The sequence below is a fragment of the Lathamus discolor genome, chromosome 4 (assembly GCF_037157495.1).
Source record: "Lathamus discolor isolate bLatDis1 chromosome 4, bLatDis1.hap1, whole genome shotgun sequence".
NCBI classification, from domain to species: Eukaryota; Metazoa; Chordata; class Aves; order Psittaciformes; family Psittacidae; genus Lathamus; species Lathamus discolor.
In genome coordinates this window covers 18,611,495-18,628,375 of record NC_088887.1, presented here as the reverse complement: position 1 = coordinate 18,628,375, position 16,881 = coordinate 18,611,495, and the positions used below count along the sequence as shown (strand labels likewise).

General features: G+C 39.0%; 1 protein-coding gene and 1 long non-coding RNA gene across 6 annotated transcripts in view; one reads left to right on the top strand and one right to left on the bottom strand.

Annotated features, from left to right (window-relative positions):
- Positions 1 to 16,881, bottom strand: part of POU2F1 (POU class 2 homeobox 1) — a 118,974-nt gene that overhangs the window by 27,843 nt on the left and 74,250 nt on the right. For all 5 annotated transcript variants that reach the window (XM_065676462.1, XM_065676458.1, XM_065676456.1 and 2 more), the window contains 4 exons: positions 16,666 to 16,719; positions 14,854 to 14,973; positions 12,965 to 13,144; positions 5,323 to 5,449 (listed from right to left, as the gene is read on the bottom strand). In XM_065676462.1, coding sequence (XP_065532534.1) covers positions 5,323 to 5,449; positions 12,965 to 13,144; positions 14,854 to 14,973; positions 16,666 to 16,719 — 481 coding nt within the window. The remainder of the gene's footprint in view (positions 1 to 5,322; positions 5,450 to 12,964; positions 13,145 to 14,853; positions 14,974 to 16,665; positions 16,720 to 16,881) is intronic.
- Positions 1,481 to 5,454, top strand: LOC136013113 (uncharacterized). The gene is made up of 3 exons (XR_010612149.1): positions 1,481 to 1,626; positions 2,578 to 2,670; positions 5,224 to 5,454. It is a non-coding gene; the product is annotated as an uncharacterized LOC136013113 (long non-coding RNA).

Here is a 16,881-nt window from a genome sequence, read left to right as displayed (position 1 = left end):
TTGGGGTAGATACTTGAAGAGGCTGCAGAATCTCCATACTTGGTGATGTTCAAAGTCAACTAGCCAAGGCCCTAAGCACTCTGCTGTAATTGGACCTGCTGCAAGAAATACTACATGACCTCTACAGGTCCCTTCCAACCTAAGTATCTTTTTAAAATTGTACTTGTATACTTACATTTACAGAGGTAGTATTTCTAGCCCTCTCCTTTGGGTTCTAAGAGTCCAGTAGTATTACTGCACTAAACATGCCACATGTATCACCTATATGATGCTCCAAAAGAATGGACAAGATAAGGATTTATGCAAAGGTATGATGCTTCAGATGTTTTGGAGGATTGGTTGGGTGTTTTTAATAGTTAAAGTAAATGCAGCTACCATCATCCATGACTCTTCCTGTAATGTCTACAAGAGTATTTTTTTGGTCCAGGGCAAAAACTCTTCCTGCCAGCCAACAGTTTAGTTCTTACTAAAACTGAACAAAAGATATAACAAACATTCAAATGCAGATTTTTTTCAGCATAATTTTTAAAAAGTTGGCCCAGAAGCATAATACATAATTCATTCCTATCTGATCTCCCAAAAGAGTGATTTTTTTTTTTCTTTAATCTAAAAAGAACTTGACTGCTTATTCTTTGCCAAAGCTGTACATCTTCTCACAGACATATCCTGGAATTTAGCTTTCAAGACAAAGCCATTAAAATGTCATAATTTGATTAATTGGAAACAACTGAAAGAAGGAAGGGTATCATACCACATGTTACATACAGTGCTATAACTTTGTTTATCACTGTTGATGCAAAGAACCTTCTGGGCACTTTGGCGCACTCCATTTTATCAAATCCAGATCTTCCAAAATGGGGACTTGTAGCTGGAATTATATCGGGATCCAACACAAGAAAGTACTAACCTATCCATTCCTACAAATCTGTTCCACTGAGATGTTAAGCTGCTGCACGCTGCTGCTGTACTTTTTGCTGCACCCAGGTACCCTTTTAAGATAGCTCAGGAACATGACGCAAAGGTGCTGAAGCTGCTGCACTGTGGTTTTGCAGAGTATCATTTCAGTGATCCATGCAAAGGTGCTGCCACATGACTTCAATGAAAAGTCAGCATTTTTACCCATTGATGCTGTTCAGATGGTTAGAAGCAAAGACTCGATTTCAAAGAGGACAGGAAATATTAGAGGATTTAATTCAGATCTTGGTAATGGGTATTTGTAGCACATGGGGGAAAGTTAACATTTAAATTACTTCTCCCAAGTTCTTCCTTATTCCACTTCAAGCTCTCCCCTCTTATGCGCAGATTCAGCTACATTTTATTCAACTGCTGTGTCAGCAAATACGCTGTCATCAAGAGTCTCTTAATGACAATGAAATCCTGGGTCTCCTCATCTGCATATTGAGGAGACCTAAACACTTTCACCTGGTTCACAGAGCATATTATTAACAAAATGAGGAAGAGTCCTGTAAGGGCAGCACAGGTGCACAATTTCAGATGAGATGAATGCTTGTTCATTGCAAATTTGATGCATCTGAGAAGAAATACAGGAAACCTCAGGCATCTTCCTCCATCTTGACACTGGGTGAGGAAGCTGCACTCTGATTTATGGTACCAGAAGCCAGCAGGGTAGGTACCAATGTTTAACATTTGTTATTTCATTTTAAAAATGTGTTTGATTGGGTTTTTTTCAATGATACAAGGGAAGTCTCAAAATCTGTTGGACAAGTATGAAAGAAGAGAACAGCACTGGATTTGGCCTGCCATCATCTTCCCACGTATTCTTATAATAAAATCATAAACAAGGGTTTTAATAATAAACAGGAATAAATTGAGAGTAGGTAGGCCCAGTTTCAATGTTTAAAGCTACTTAGTAGCTTGTCTTCCACATTTGCCTTTTTGGATACTTTCTTTATAAGTCCTGATTCCAAATCTCCTTTTACAATGATGCATTCTTTTCTCATATCTTAACTTCTATTTGTAAGACTAATTTAAATGAAATGAAGCATGATTTCCCCTATCCATTCAGATTTTAGTGATATGATTTTTATTGGCAATATCTTCTGAGTAGAAAGGCAAATAGTCATTTGATGAGGGTATTATTTTTAAGAAACAGCTATAATTGTAGTAAAGGATGTTGAACTGATTATTCTAGAGACAGATCTATTAGATAGGAGAACAGATAAAAGATGTATAAATACTGTAAAAGGTGCAACATTCCTGCCTGTGACCTTAGCAATAATAAGTGGACAAGAATTGCTCTGAATAAGAAATTGTTCCAAATATCTGTTTCCATTCAATCTTCTGCATATCTGCTGAGTCTTGAAACAATTCCTTCAGTTATGATGTTACCTATTACCAAACGTGAAAAACAGGAACTTCACAATTTGTTTCACCTCAGCCAGAGAATAACCAGAAATCATGTGGAAAAGATGACTACACCAGACATATGACAGTGCATTTAAAGGGAGAATTTCACATACGCTGCTGTGAGCTATGTGTGTTGAAGAAAGATAGCAGAATAACATCCTCATTGCTGATTATTATTTTAGATGTTGAATTTTCTAATTTTTTTTTCAGAAGTTGGATCTAAGCCATGACATTCAACCCCTTCCAAGAATCTCAATATGATTGCTGATGATTGCATTACTCTGCACACCATCACCTCTTCAAGTAAAAGAAGCTTCTCTCTACCTAATGTTTACATTTTTTGTACAATCTTGCTTAGAGATAACATTCTTCATTTCCCTCAACTATTCTCTGTATTAAAAACAATACTTCTCATTTACATGATTGGCATGTACAAAATACGTAGTCTATAAAGCAGTTGATTTCTTCCAGAGCAGATAATCCATAAATAAACCTGAATTTTCATGAGTTATTAAATGCATACATACATATAAAGCCATATGCAGTGCCAATGAAGCAGCAAAAAAACTCTGAATGCCACTGGTTTTAAAGAAAGCTCTATGCTACTTTATTCAAAAATATTATTTTATGAAGTTGACTAATGTACAAGTAGGACTAATAGGACAAGAAAACCATAGAAAAGCCAGCTGCAACAGCAAACAACAAAATAAAAATACACACTTTCTCAATCTTTCTCGTAAATATATAATAACATACTGTTTGAGATCTTCTAACAATAACCATGAAATACTGCATAAAGCCATACCAAAAAGTGATATAAGGGATATTATGACATACATGTTGCTTTATCATTGAGTGTTCATGAAGAAAATTGGATCCATTCAAGCATTTCAGTTTGGAAGATTGTCACACACTAATGGCCTATGGTCAGAATATAAATCTTCCAACATTTTTGAGCTATTCAGTTGTCCAGGCTGCACATTACCAGTAAAAAATGGTGTTTCTACACACACTGCATCACTGATGACAGCAACATGCAGGTCTTAAATTGCAGTGAAGAAATCATTATCAGAGACGGTCCTTCAAAAAGGTACTATGAAAAACTCTCTGGTAGTTATTCTACTCCAATAGATTTTTTTTTTTTTTAACAAACAAATAGCTTTCCTTCTTTTCTATAGTGAAGGCAATTCATTTTGAGAGATTAATATAATTGCTTCTGTTAGTTTCCTTTTTTGTGAACTATCTTCAGACATGTTTTAGAAAACCAGCAGGTTAGCTGAAAAATGTAGGCATATTTTAGAAAACCAGTCAGTTTTTCAAAACAATACTTTTTTTGTTGCTGTTTCTTTAAAAAAGAAAAACTGCCTATTTTAAAGAATCCTTGAACTAAATTTTGCTTAAGTTTGAATTCTCCTAGAAGAATATGTCAAGCTTGTAAGTTCTGCTTCTTTTTAAGAAACTAATACATCACTAAATGCTTCCATAAATAGCCTTTTAGCTACTTTCTACCAGTGCTGGTATAAAAGCTCTCCTAAATCAAGTCGTATTTTAAAAAAAGTTAATTTTGACTAACACTTTATCCAAATGTGAGAGCATTCAGACAGTGTGAGGGATTCAGCACAATGGAAAGCTAGTTCTATCCAATTCATAGTATATAAGAAGGAATGCTGCATGAAAAAATCAAAAGAAGAAAATGAAGTGCAAAGAGCTGCTTTATAGGACAGCCAGGTTCTGGAGGACTCTTCAAGCATAACAGGATTTGCCCTCTGAGAAAGAATCTTTGGATTACCAGACCTGAACAACTGAGTTCATACAGAAAAGAAAGGGCGGGGGGAAGACCATTTTTGTATATTGATGTAAGAGACCATGGCTAAATGCAGTTTTATGTGGACATCAATAAATAGGGTGCAATCAGTACCCTGATTTATTGCAACATGAATTCATTAGTACTTAGAGCAAAGTTACTGTACAAAATCTTAACTGGTTGGGCGCAATACCACCTACCACTGCCTTGGTTTGCCTTTAGCATGTAAGCCATACCCAGTTTACCACCAAAATAATATTTCCAGGAGGAATTATAAAAAAAATCAAGCCTTCTAGCTCTTTTCTCAAGGTGCAATTATTATTTCAGTTCATGACAAAATTCACTATACCCTCCTTAGGCTTAAGCACTTTTCTAGTCTCCCACAAGGACTCTTGACTTTGTCATCTTTTTCCAGCACGTTCTAGTTTTGGCTGGCAGTTATTTTTCTTCCTAGTAGCTGGTATAGTGATGTGTTTTGGCTTTAGTCTGGGAATAATGTTTTAGGTAGTGTAAGCACTGCTTAGCAACAAGTCAAGGACTTTTCAGATTCTCACCCCACCCCACCAGTGAGTAGGCTGGAGGACGCAAGAAGCTGGGAGGGGGCATAGCCAGGACAGCTGACGTAAACTGCCCGAAGTGATATCCCATACCATGTGACATAACGCTCAGTAGATAAACTAGGGGGAAAGCTGACTAGGGGCTGCTGCCCAGGAACTGGCTGGGTATCAGTCAGCAGGTGGTAAGCAATTGCACTGTGCATCACTTGTTTTGTATATTCTAATTTTTTATTGTCACCATCATCATCATGCCTTCTGGTTCTGTTCTATTTAACTGTCTTTATCTCAACCCACAAATTTTACTTCTTCCCCCCTCCCTCCTCACAAATCCTCTCCTGCATCCCACAGCAGTCAGGGGAAGTGAGCAAGTGGCTGTGTGGTGTTCAGCTACCTGCCAGGTTAAACCACGAGACAGTCTTGGCATTTTGTGTCTAACACCCAGAAAGGAGGTGTCCCTTTCAAGTCTCCTAATTGCAATACTGTTATTTCTTCTAGGGAATATCAACAGTTAGTGAAGGTGTATCAACCACCTCAGTTTCACCTTCTCCTCTAAAAAGCTATGTACGATTTTCTTTCCTGGCAAGAACCACTTACCCTGCTGCCCCTGCGGTGTTTGAGAGATGATGAACTGTGCTGGCTGCAAGTTGGTTGTTGGATGCACCAACACAAACTGTTGCAGGTTGAGATTCTGTTGCTGAAGCTGCTGCAAGTGCTGCAAATCCTTAAGGAAATGGGGGGGGGGTGGGGGGGGTGGGGGAAGAAAAGGCGGGACAAAAAAAGAAAGGAAAAAAAAAAGGGGAAAAGAGAGAACTGTGTGTTAGACATTTAAGTCAGCCATGACTCCCAGTGTAACTAGATTTCGTATCAACCAGTTATATTCTAACATTTAAAGATAAGTCTGGATGTCCAACACAGCAGTCTGGCCACCTGATACTGAATATCCTTTACACTGGCAATTTGAGTTTCTCTGTCCTTTGTAAAAACAAACAAAAATTCTGTACCAAATAATCCAGCAAAGTATTTCCAGCACTGTTCTATATTAACAAAAAAGAAAATCAGTTCCCTTTCTCCCCACCCCAAATGCAGTAGGTTTCAAATACTTTTGAATTACCAGCACATTTTTCAGACTTACTTTCTGAGGATACAACTCTGCTACAAAATTCATTGTTGACAAATCAAGCATATTAGCTGGGAGCTATTTTGTTTATAACAACAATCTGCAATCACCATTCTAATCAGCAACAGGAAAGCAAAAAATTACAGCTTCCTAGCTTGCACTTTTCAGGCCAAATTTCAGAAAGTAACTAATATAAATAGTAAATAAATATATTTTCTTAGTTTTAAATCAAATTACAATAAGCCTAATAAACATGGCTATAATTAAAGATTAAAAGGGATAATTGAAAACACTGCACTACTGTAGAACCCTATTTTTATGTATGTAAACCATTCAGAACTATTAATTCTCTATAATCAAATGTTGGCCTCAACATAAATGCTAATCTTTGAAAAATGCTAATCTTTTCATCTTCTTCAAACACAACAATAACAAGAGTAACTGAAATTTGAAAATGGAAGCACAACATGAAGCTGGCCAACATAACAGAGGTAATCTATGAAAACTATCTATTTACTTGTGTAGAATCTTAATACCTTCCTGGAAAGAAACTGTTTCAAAATACCCACCAAGCAGATAGATAAAAGCCTGACATATTGTCCAAAAGTAGAATTTCCGATTAAAGAAACCAAACGAACCATACAAAAAAACCTCCCAAAACTCTAATTCTGATGAGTTACTCAGATACTGCAGGCAGATGCCCTTTTCTGGGTCTGATTGTGTCAGAAAATGTTAACATTGCCAGTTTGCCCCTAAACAGTGCTCAGTCTTGCTGCCTGAATAGAGCTGCTAGTTTTAACATACTTGATAAACCACACTAAGACCTGCTTCTTAAGACCCGTAAAGCAGCCCTCATGCATTTTGACTGACGAAGGTTACTGAGCACTCAAGCAAGCTGTTCAGACAGCAGATGTAAAAGGCCATTGACTGCCAGTGATGAAAAGTCAAGACAGACTGACAAGAATAACTTTTTATTTACACAATACAATCATTTGAAGAATATAGTTATCTGACTATGACCTTACATGATTTTTAAACTGTTAAACTAAGATTTCAAAGTTGCAACAATGTCCTGCTGGGGAAGAGAGGTGGGGAGTACCAGTGGGTAGAAAGGAAGACTAGGGAGGAGAAAAAAAAAGTCAATTGATTTACAAGACCACACACAGGCATTATAAGAAAATGACTATTTAACCTGCATCACGAAGACACTGGCCATCAATCACTTAGGCAACTTAGTCATGGTAGGTCAAAAGCATGCAATGTAACAATATAGTAGACAGACAACAGATGGACTGACCAAGCAACGCTCTTTAAGAAATGAAAACTTATATTTTATAAGAGAATGGTAATATTTCAAAAAGTGTCTGCCAGCAGAACAGAGTGGTTTTGAAGTTGATGGTATTGTTTGCTTTCAGAAAATTTGAGAAGTACCGCAACCATTCCTATGAAATCAAGGCAAATTTCCTTCCAAAAAAAAAAAATATAACTACTCCAGATTTTACCCAAGGACTCCGTATTTCTTCTGATTTCGTACTATGAAGTTAGCTCAGTCAGAACTGTTACTAAAAACTCTTACTTCTTCAGCTCAAACCACAACAGCAACATGGACCTCCATTCATTTATTCACTTATTTCCAGTGTTCTACTGGCTACCTTTTCAGATTGAGCAGACCCTCCAACACAGAGGCGCCCCTACTGAAATGGATGCAAGGACTAGATGCAGAGGACGAAACAAAAACACAAAGAGTAGGGCAAGCTGACTAAGGCTGTGAACAGTGGGTGGAAGAAAAATAAATGGAGACTGAAGGATTAAAATAGAGGTGGATAAAAGAAAAAGTAGAAATACAAAAGGAAGAGTTGGGAAGAAATTTTTGAAGGAAAAACTGTGGACAGAAAACCAGATAGGTTTTCTGTCTGGACCTCCCCCACCAAAAGCAAACAACCGAACACACACACACACACACACAGATGATCATGTAGATGTCAGATGATGTGAAGAAGTACCACAGTAGATGGAGTTATATAACAAAAAGAATACAAAGAAACAGTGGCAGTGTGTTTTTGAGATCAAAAGAAGAGAGCTTTCTGTTTAAAACTATAGTATTCACAAAACAGGGTACTCAGCTAAGATACGACAGCTCTTATCATCAGGCTCTTGCACTTTAATATGGGAAAACTGTTTTTAAATTGAGGCCTCAGGGATAACTGGTATAAGCAATTTTATTCTGTGCATCTATGTTGGTAAATGGCATGTTGGCTGAGTCTTGTTTAAATACAGAAATACAATTCCATAGCACAGAATGGAAATGATACCTCCAAGGCTAATCACTCTTAAATAGCAACTCAAATTAATTTGAAATCCAACTTTATTTCTTCCTTGGGAAAGTTTTATTATTTAGTTTATTGTAGCATTACAATAAATCTCCCAATAGCAACCATGCAAACAGACCTGACACAGTTTCCCTATACCAATCTTTTTCTCAATGGCAAAAATCTGTCTACTAGCACAAGCACACAGAAAGAGATGGAAAGACTTTTCAGGAAACATGCATTTCTTCTAGCGCTGCCTAACAATTTAGAAAGATCAAAACACTCCAGCTCCTCTCTTGGCAGAATAATCTGTCAAGTGATGCAACTTGACATAAGGAAGTATCTTGGTTTTGTTTTTTAAAGTTATCTGAAGTTCTAAATTCATCAGGGGCTACAGCAATAGGACAAGTGGTGATGGGTTTAAACTTAAACAGCGCATGTTCAGGTCAGATATAAGGAAGTTCTTTACCATAAGGGTGGTGAGGCACTGGAACAGGCTGCCCAAGGAAGTGGTAAATGTTCCATACTTGGCAGTGTTCAAGGCCAGGCTGGACAGAGCCTTGGGTGACACGGTCTAGTGTGAGGCATCACTTCCCATGGCAGGGATGTTGGAACTAGATAAACTTAAGGTCCTTTCCAGCCCCAACCATTCTATGATTACCTCTAGCTACGACTTCAGAACTTAAGCATCTTTGACATTTTGAGGTTTACATCACATAAACACTGATCATGGATCCTGAAAAAAGTAACTTTTACAAAGAACTCCAAAACTTGGTAAAACCGTTTAGTGACAATTTAGCATCAGCCCAGCAGCAGCACTAACCCCTTACCAGACTGTTGTAGCTGATAACCTGTCATTAACTGAGCGCACATGAAAGACATGATGCTTCTGCAACTAGTTAATTAAATAAGGTAACCCCCCTGGCTGCAGAAGCCTGCCAATCAATCAATTATTCAAAAATCATCAATTAAAACAAACATGCAGCTGTGTAATCAGCTATATGTTCACAATAGCAATGCAAACAAAGCTGAGCAGTACTTGTAAATGGCTGTCAAGATGGATCAAAAAGCATAGATTTATTCACCTACAAATGTACAGCAGAAGATTTCCATAGGGTATCTTAATTCATATCCAACATCTGCACATATCCTTTCCTCTAAATTGGATAGACATCAAATTGATAGATGGACCACTTGGCAGATAAAGAACTGGCTGGATGGCCACACGCAAATTGTTGTGGTCAATGGCTCAATGTCCAGCTAGAGACCAGTAATGAGTGGTATCCCTCAGGGACTGGTGTTGGGACCAGTCTTGTTCAACATCTTTATTAGTGAACATGGACTATGGGATTGAGTGTGCCCTCAGCAAGTTCGCTGATGAAACCAAGCTGTGTGGTTCGGTTGATACAATGGAGGGAAGGGATGCCATCCAGAGGGACCTTCACACACTTGTGAGGTGGGCCGATGCCAACCTCATGAAGTTCAACCATGCCAAGTGCAAGTTCCTACGCCGGGGTCGGAGCAATCCCAGGCACAGCTACAGGTTGGGCAAAGAAGAGATTCAGAGCAGCCCTGTGGAGAAGGACTTGGGGGTGTTGGTCGATGAGAAACTTAACAGGAGCCAGCAGTGTGAGCCTGCAGCCCAGAAAGCCAACCGTATCCTGGGCTGCATCAAGAGGAGCATGATCAGCAGGTCAAACGAGGTGATCCTGCCCCTCTGCTCTGCTCTCATGAGACCTCACTTGGAGTATTGTGTGCAGTTCTGTTGTTCTCAACATAAAAAGGGCATGGAACTGTTGGAACAAGTCCAGAGCACAGCTGCAAGGATTATCAGGGGGCTGGGGCACCTCCCACATGAAGACAGGCTGAGAAAGTTGGGGCTGTTCAGCCTGGAGATGAGAAGATGCGTGGGGACCTCATAGCAGCCTTCCAGTATCTGAAGGGGGTCTATAAGGATGCTGGGGAGGGACCCTTTGTTAGGGACTGTAGTGGTAGGACAAGGGGTAATGGGTTCAAACTTAAACAGGGTAAGTTTAGACTGGATATAAGGAGGAAGTTCTTTACTGTAAGGGTGGTGAGGCACTGGAATGGGTTGCCCTGGTAAGCTGTGAATGCTCCAGCCCTGGCACTGTTCAGGGCCAGGCTGGACAGAGCCTTGGGTGACATGGTTTACAGCGAGGTGTCCCTGTCCATGGCAGGGGGTTTGAACTAGATGATCTTAAAGTCCTTTCCAACCCTAACTGTTCTATGATTCTATATTATTATGCCTTGCACTTTCATCATAAGAAGCTAACAAGATTCAACCAAGCTACATTTATATATCAAAATAACCTGTCCTAAAATACATTGTAAAGCCAAACATTTAAGTAATGAGGAATGCCAGAAAACAAACAAAACTTTACTTTTTAACCGTTGTGTTACAAATACACATTGTATGTATCTGTATAGGTGGCAACTACATGATCACATGCTATTTTTCATGGAGCCTTTAGCTCATTCACATGCACAAACCAGGTAACACTCTCTTCAGAAGCTTCTACTTGACAGCACATGATCTTTTCAACTCTTCTCAAACACTTTTCTGAAGATTCTTCAAGTTCTGGAGAAAACCTCAGTATGAAATTAGTAATTCTAAATGCTTCACACATTTTCATAGCTTCCCACTAAAGTGGAAGAGCGCGATTAACCACATCTTGCACATGCACAAAAATACCCACTAACGACTGTGGATCACTTACATTTAGGCTGACTCACATAATATCAAATGGGAACCCTGTGACAGATGCACAAAGAGATGCTAGAAGCTAATGACAAGGACATTTCCCATTCTTTTCTTGTAATATGCCTGTATTACCGGCTAGAGACAAAGGCTCAAGAAAATTAAGATACAATCTTGGACGTTATGATCTTCCTTGAACTCTACATTCTTGAATCATCTCCAGATCATGACAGTGAAGTGGGATACTTTGCTAAAAGAAGTAGTAATATCTGGTCACAAGGCACCAAGAGACTCGGTGGGCAGCTTCAGTTCTGGCCTTCTAAAAGTGGGTTGGCATCACTCTGGCCTTTGTAAGGACAGCCAAAGAGGTCAGAACTTTTAGACCAACACCACAGAAGTTTGTGACTTCAGGTAAGAAAAACCTGATAGCACAACCAGGCTGTAATTCAGCTAGCAGACTAGCATAATAAAGGAATAGCATATTTCACCAACGTATGTCACAGGTAATTGCAGCATTTCCATTCTTTTACTTAACCAGCCATCATCTTCACTTCTTGGACACTTCATCCCAGTTAAATGCAAGTGAAAGCAGTCAGAATAGAAAGCATCAGTCTTAAAGAACCTGGTCACTGTAAGAAGTAGCAACTTTGGAGATTACATACCCAACATACTTTGCACATCTACACTAATCAAACTGAAATATTACATACTAAGAACCTTAATCTATGGGAAGATGGACCTCAGAAACACAAGTACTAGTAGTACTCAAGATGCCTATGCTGTATATTTGCTTACCCTTGTCCAGAAGTGTAGAAGATTCACCATAACATTTGCTAAGTATAGGGTCAGTGGCACTGCATTCTCCACACTGAACTAAGCCAACCTTGCAAGACCCAGGATCTTTGCTACTCCTAGTAAGCAGAACTTGCTTCACAAGCAGAATTAAGAATTAACAGGTCTTTTAGCACCAGAGCATAAAATTGGACAGATTCCAACATGTCCTGGGTTTAGCAGTAGCAGTGCTTTTAATCCTTCTTAGTAGCTGGTGCAGCGCTGTGTTTTGACTTCCAGCCTGGGAACAGAGCTGATAACATTAATTGTTTTTAATTGTCGCTAAGTAATGTTTACCCTGACTAAGGACTTTGTGAGTCTCATGGTCTGCCAGGGACGAGGGGAGGCCGGGAGGAAGCAGAGACAGGACACCTGACCCAAACTAGAAAAAGGGATATTCCATATCACAGTACATCATGCCCAGGGAGGTAACTGGGAGTTACCCAGAAGGGCACGGGCTCTCTTCAGGAGGGGTTGCACTCGTTCGGCGTGGTATTGTATTCTCTTCCCTTGTTATTTTCTCTTATCATTATTAACACTGGTGGTAGCAATGTAGATTTGTGTTATACCTTAGTTACTGGGCTGTTCTTATCTCAACTCATGAGAGTTACATTCTCTCGATTCTCCTCCCCATCCCTCTGGGAGCAGGGGGGGGGGGGTGGGGGGTGGGGGGGTGGAAGGAAAGAAAGAGGGAGAAAAAAGGGGGGGAAGTGAGTGAATGAGCTGTGTGGCTCGTTTTAAACCACGACACAACACCAGACTCATTACACACAAGAGTGCCCATTCTTTGTCACTGAACTCGGAGCAATAAGCAACAAGACAAAATACCACACAACTGTGTCAAGTCAAACCATCATTTGCTACCATTTTGCTATTTGGATCTGACAAGCATTCTTTGTGATATATGTGTGTCCCTTCTCATTCACACAGGTCTTGACAAGTGTCATTTCTATGGGCATCTTTCTATACCCCTTTCTCTCCTTTCTCAAGCTAACTACAAGAAAGAGGAAATTTCAGAAAATGCAGCACCTGGTCAGATTCTGGAACAGACTTGAGAAGCCCAGTTGAACTGATAAGCAACTGGTACGCATTCTTTGCTAAAACTATCAACTTCAATCTCATCAGCTAAGGATGCATGAGAAAAGACTAATAATACTCAAAGACTCTAGAAACTCACTGAATAAGAAAGAAAAATAGCATTTGAATGATGCAATTAGTCAAACCTCTTTATTTTCCACCCTCTCAAGCCTCAAGGCTCACCTGTGCAATCTGTATTGGCTGAGATAGAGGGATCTGCGTCATCGGCGTTGCAGCAGAGGCCGAGATGGTAGCACCAGCAGCACTGTGCTGCTGACTGGCTGAATGCTGCACTGCAGCCGCCAGCAACTGTGCCTGCGCCTGTTGTAGCAATAACTGTTGTTGGGCTGGCGTCAACGTGAGCTATAAATAATTAGAAAACAGCCATTAAAAACGGAAAGAGCCACTTCAGCTACAAAGTCATTAGCTAGCTCATTACTAGTTGTATTAACCAGACATGCCCAGAACTGTAACTAGAGTTCAACTATTAACTAGCCAATGACTCTGGCCTTCAGTAAGGACAACTGGCCACTCAACAAGATGTAGGAACCAACCCACCACACACCTGCCATAAACCAAACTTCATGAAGGCAAGTATTTGCACTTACTGGAAGCTACTGAACCTAACTTTACTCCTAACTTTTCTAAACAACTCTACCAGGAGGTTCAGGAAAAGGGTGATTAATAGCTAGCAAAAGAAAAGAATCAGTATTGCCAGGATTTGAAAGGAAATGTACACCCAGCAGAACAGCAAGTAATCTGCCAGATGAATGAGAAGCACGAATGCTGGCTATGGCTACTGAACAAACTGATAACACTCCAGCTGCTTCACATTAGCATGAATCTCTGCCATATTTCATCATTTCCATTATACCATAAGATATAAGAACATGAGCTCCATTTGTTTCTCTCCAAGTCTCCCCATCTGCCTTTTTTTTTTTTCAGTAGAACAGAGTTGGCAAGTTTACATCCCTTCCTTTTCCCAGACACACATTATCTCTGTGAACCAGGTGGCAGCAGTCTCTCCTTTACATGTAAATGAATCTTGATGCCCATATTTACTACAATCCATATCTGCATAAGCCTGGAGTTTAGGATGTTTCACCATTACAGGCAATCATAAATTAAAACAAACCCTTTTGTTTTTTTGAGAATGAGAATAATAATAAAATATGCTGAGTTTTAAGCACAGTCTCACTCATATATTAAAACAATCTCACTTTAAAAACTTTCAAATGTAATTAACCAAAAATTAAGCAGGATGTTTACTTACACACTAGCATACCAGAAGATCTAATAACTGAACATGAAATTAAGATCTAACCTAGTACTTTGAATCATAAACACATTGAAGCAACTGCCCTACACTCCTTGTTAACATGCAAACTCTTAACACTGCAAAGCTGATTACACAGAAGCAAACTCTTTAACCAAACCAGTCCATTCATAGAACTTGCTTTTTTTAAAAGAATGACTGAAAGCATTTACCACAATTCAGAAACATCAGTAATCCTAAACCAACAGTTATTTCTTAATTACTTCCAAAGCTGTGCAATTAAAAGAATCAAAATTGGTAAGTTAAACCAGGAGGGTTGAGTGGGCTTAAGGCAAGCACTGATATAGTTACTGAAGAAGAAACATGTTTGAGAAAAGGAAGAATTAGTGTCAGCAGTTCCCATAATTTTTGTTCTTCACCTGGCTATCTGATAAGATTTAGTCTCATGTTCCCACGCCTCATTGTAATCTTTGGGGAAAAAAAAGAGAAAATCCTCTTTGTGACAACCACGACTCTCATTTGTACACACACAAGGTTTTAATTTCACTGTGGAATCAGGATGGATATTTAAAACAGAGAGATTTTTTTCTTAAAGCAAATATTTTGCAACTAAACTGAAAGATTAAATTCTGCTTTTTTATAGGAGATATATTTTGTCCCCTCTTTCACTTGAGTTTCTTCCTATGCTAAAGGAAATGGCAATTACCCTCATTGATAGTTCTATGGGGCCTGCCACACATAGTACCATCACTTACTGGACAGGAGGCTTACTACAGTATAGTTGGGGAAATCTTACCCCAGTGATCTGTCCTCCGGCCAGCATGAGCTGGGTCTGGGGTATGGCCGCCTGCACTGAAGGCTGCTGGGAAGGCTGGCATGGTTGCTGAGAGTCCCCAGATTCTTCACTAGATTTAGACTAGTCAAAAAAAAAAAAAAAAAATACAGCTCTTTATAGTGTAAAACAGATGTTAACGTATAACACTGCTGTCTCTCAACACTGCACAATAAAAATGTTTCATTTGCGTACAAAAAGCCCTTGGGTTTATTTTAAGAGTGTGTTTAAGCAATGGCTCTATGTGACCACCATCTCAGCTACAATTGCTCAAACATGTCTATAGGTAATGCAGTTTAAACAAAACAAAAAGACTCTCAGGTCTTCTGTAACTCTTTGACATAATTTTCAGGTCTCCTTTCATTTTATGCAATGCAGTTGAAGCTGACACTACCTTTCACCATAAAGAAAGAAAACGTCGTTAAAATTATTAATTGCCTAAAGTCCTGAACAACGGAATGAATGAAAGGCGATTGTGCTTCCATTTTCTGTACCTGCATCCTACACCCCTGAGTCATCATTCTGTTGGCTTACAGGGAACTGGTTTGAGAAATCCTCACAGGCTTATCTACCTACAGCAAGATATATAATAAACACAATGCTTTTAAATAATCAAAGTTTAGCATTTATTTAATTGAATGATACTTTGTTTGAAAATATTTGGGGGCTTAGGGATTTTTCTGTGGTTTTCATTTGGGGGGAGGTATTTGTTGGGTTTTTTTTGTGGTTTGTTGTCTGGGGTTTTTTTAACAGAAGAAATTGTAAAGACATGAGGAAGGAAATGCAAGTGCGTGATGAGGGGGAGAGTTTTATGATAACTGAAACTGGGTATGCAGAACATTAAAATTCTGCATAGATATGCATATTTTCCACCACCTGTTTTGGGGACTGCAGAGCAGGCTAATTAACATAAAGGCTCTGATTAATTCTGCCAGTCATTGAGCAATAATTACAGTGCAGGACTATAAACACTGCACTGGAGATACAGCCTGTTTGCCAACATCTCTCTCAGGGATGGAAGTTTACCATGGCAACCAAAGCAATTTTCTGCCTCCTTCCTCTTAGAAAGGAAGGTCACTATACCTCCTCTTCTTTCCAAATTGTTATTATGTATAAATGGGTCCACATCCTATTGCATTACATGTAATGCACTACCTACATTCTTCAATAACAAGCACTACTGAAACCAGTTTTCAGTAAGACTGCATCCATCCCTTGTCCCTTAAACTACTACTGAGGAAGTGCCACATTAACTGATACACTGAAGTGTTCAGCATCTGAGCATAAAAGTTTGAAAGCTTTGATGTCTCATGTATGTTATTAACAATTACTCTGACTTACTTTAAAATCACTGTGTTATTTACACAAGCTATCTACACTAGCCACATTACATAGTTAATGTTATATTATATTCCTATATTCAGCTACCAGAAGCAAGTACAAATTGGGAAGTAATACTTGCTATTTTTAAAATACATGAATAAATAGAAGAACATGAAATATTCCTGGAGGTTTATAGTTCTCATGATACAATACCTGTCTGAAATTCAGTATAAAGTTACAATCACTGCATGGTTTAACCCCAGTTTCTGAATGCTTACAATTCTGAGCCTGATTTACGGTTGTAAAACTATTATTCCTTCATACCTACACTTGCAAGACCAGTCAGAATGAAAAAACAAAGTAGCATATCATAGGTTAAAAACCATCTCTAATGGGACCACAATGATGTCTGGAATGAGAGAAGGATGAGCAACAGAAGGTAATTGTTTTTACCTGTACATTTAAGGACTGAGCAGCAGCCTGTAAACTTGTTCCAGCGAGCTGGACCTACAACACAGTGCAAAAAGGGAAATGAAATTACATAGAATGCACAAAAAACAACGTAAAAAGAACCATCTCAAGAAAAACTCCCCCAAGAACAATGCATGCCTCTCTAACACCTCAATCAAGGTTGTGCTCCGGGCTGAAAGAAAATCTGTATCTCTCCCA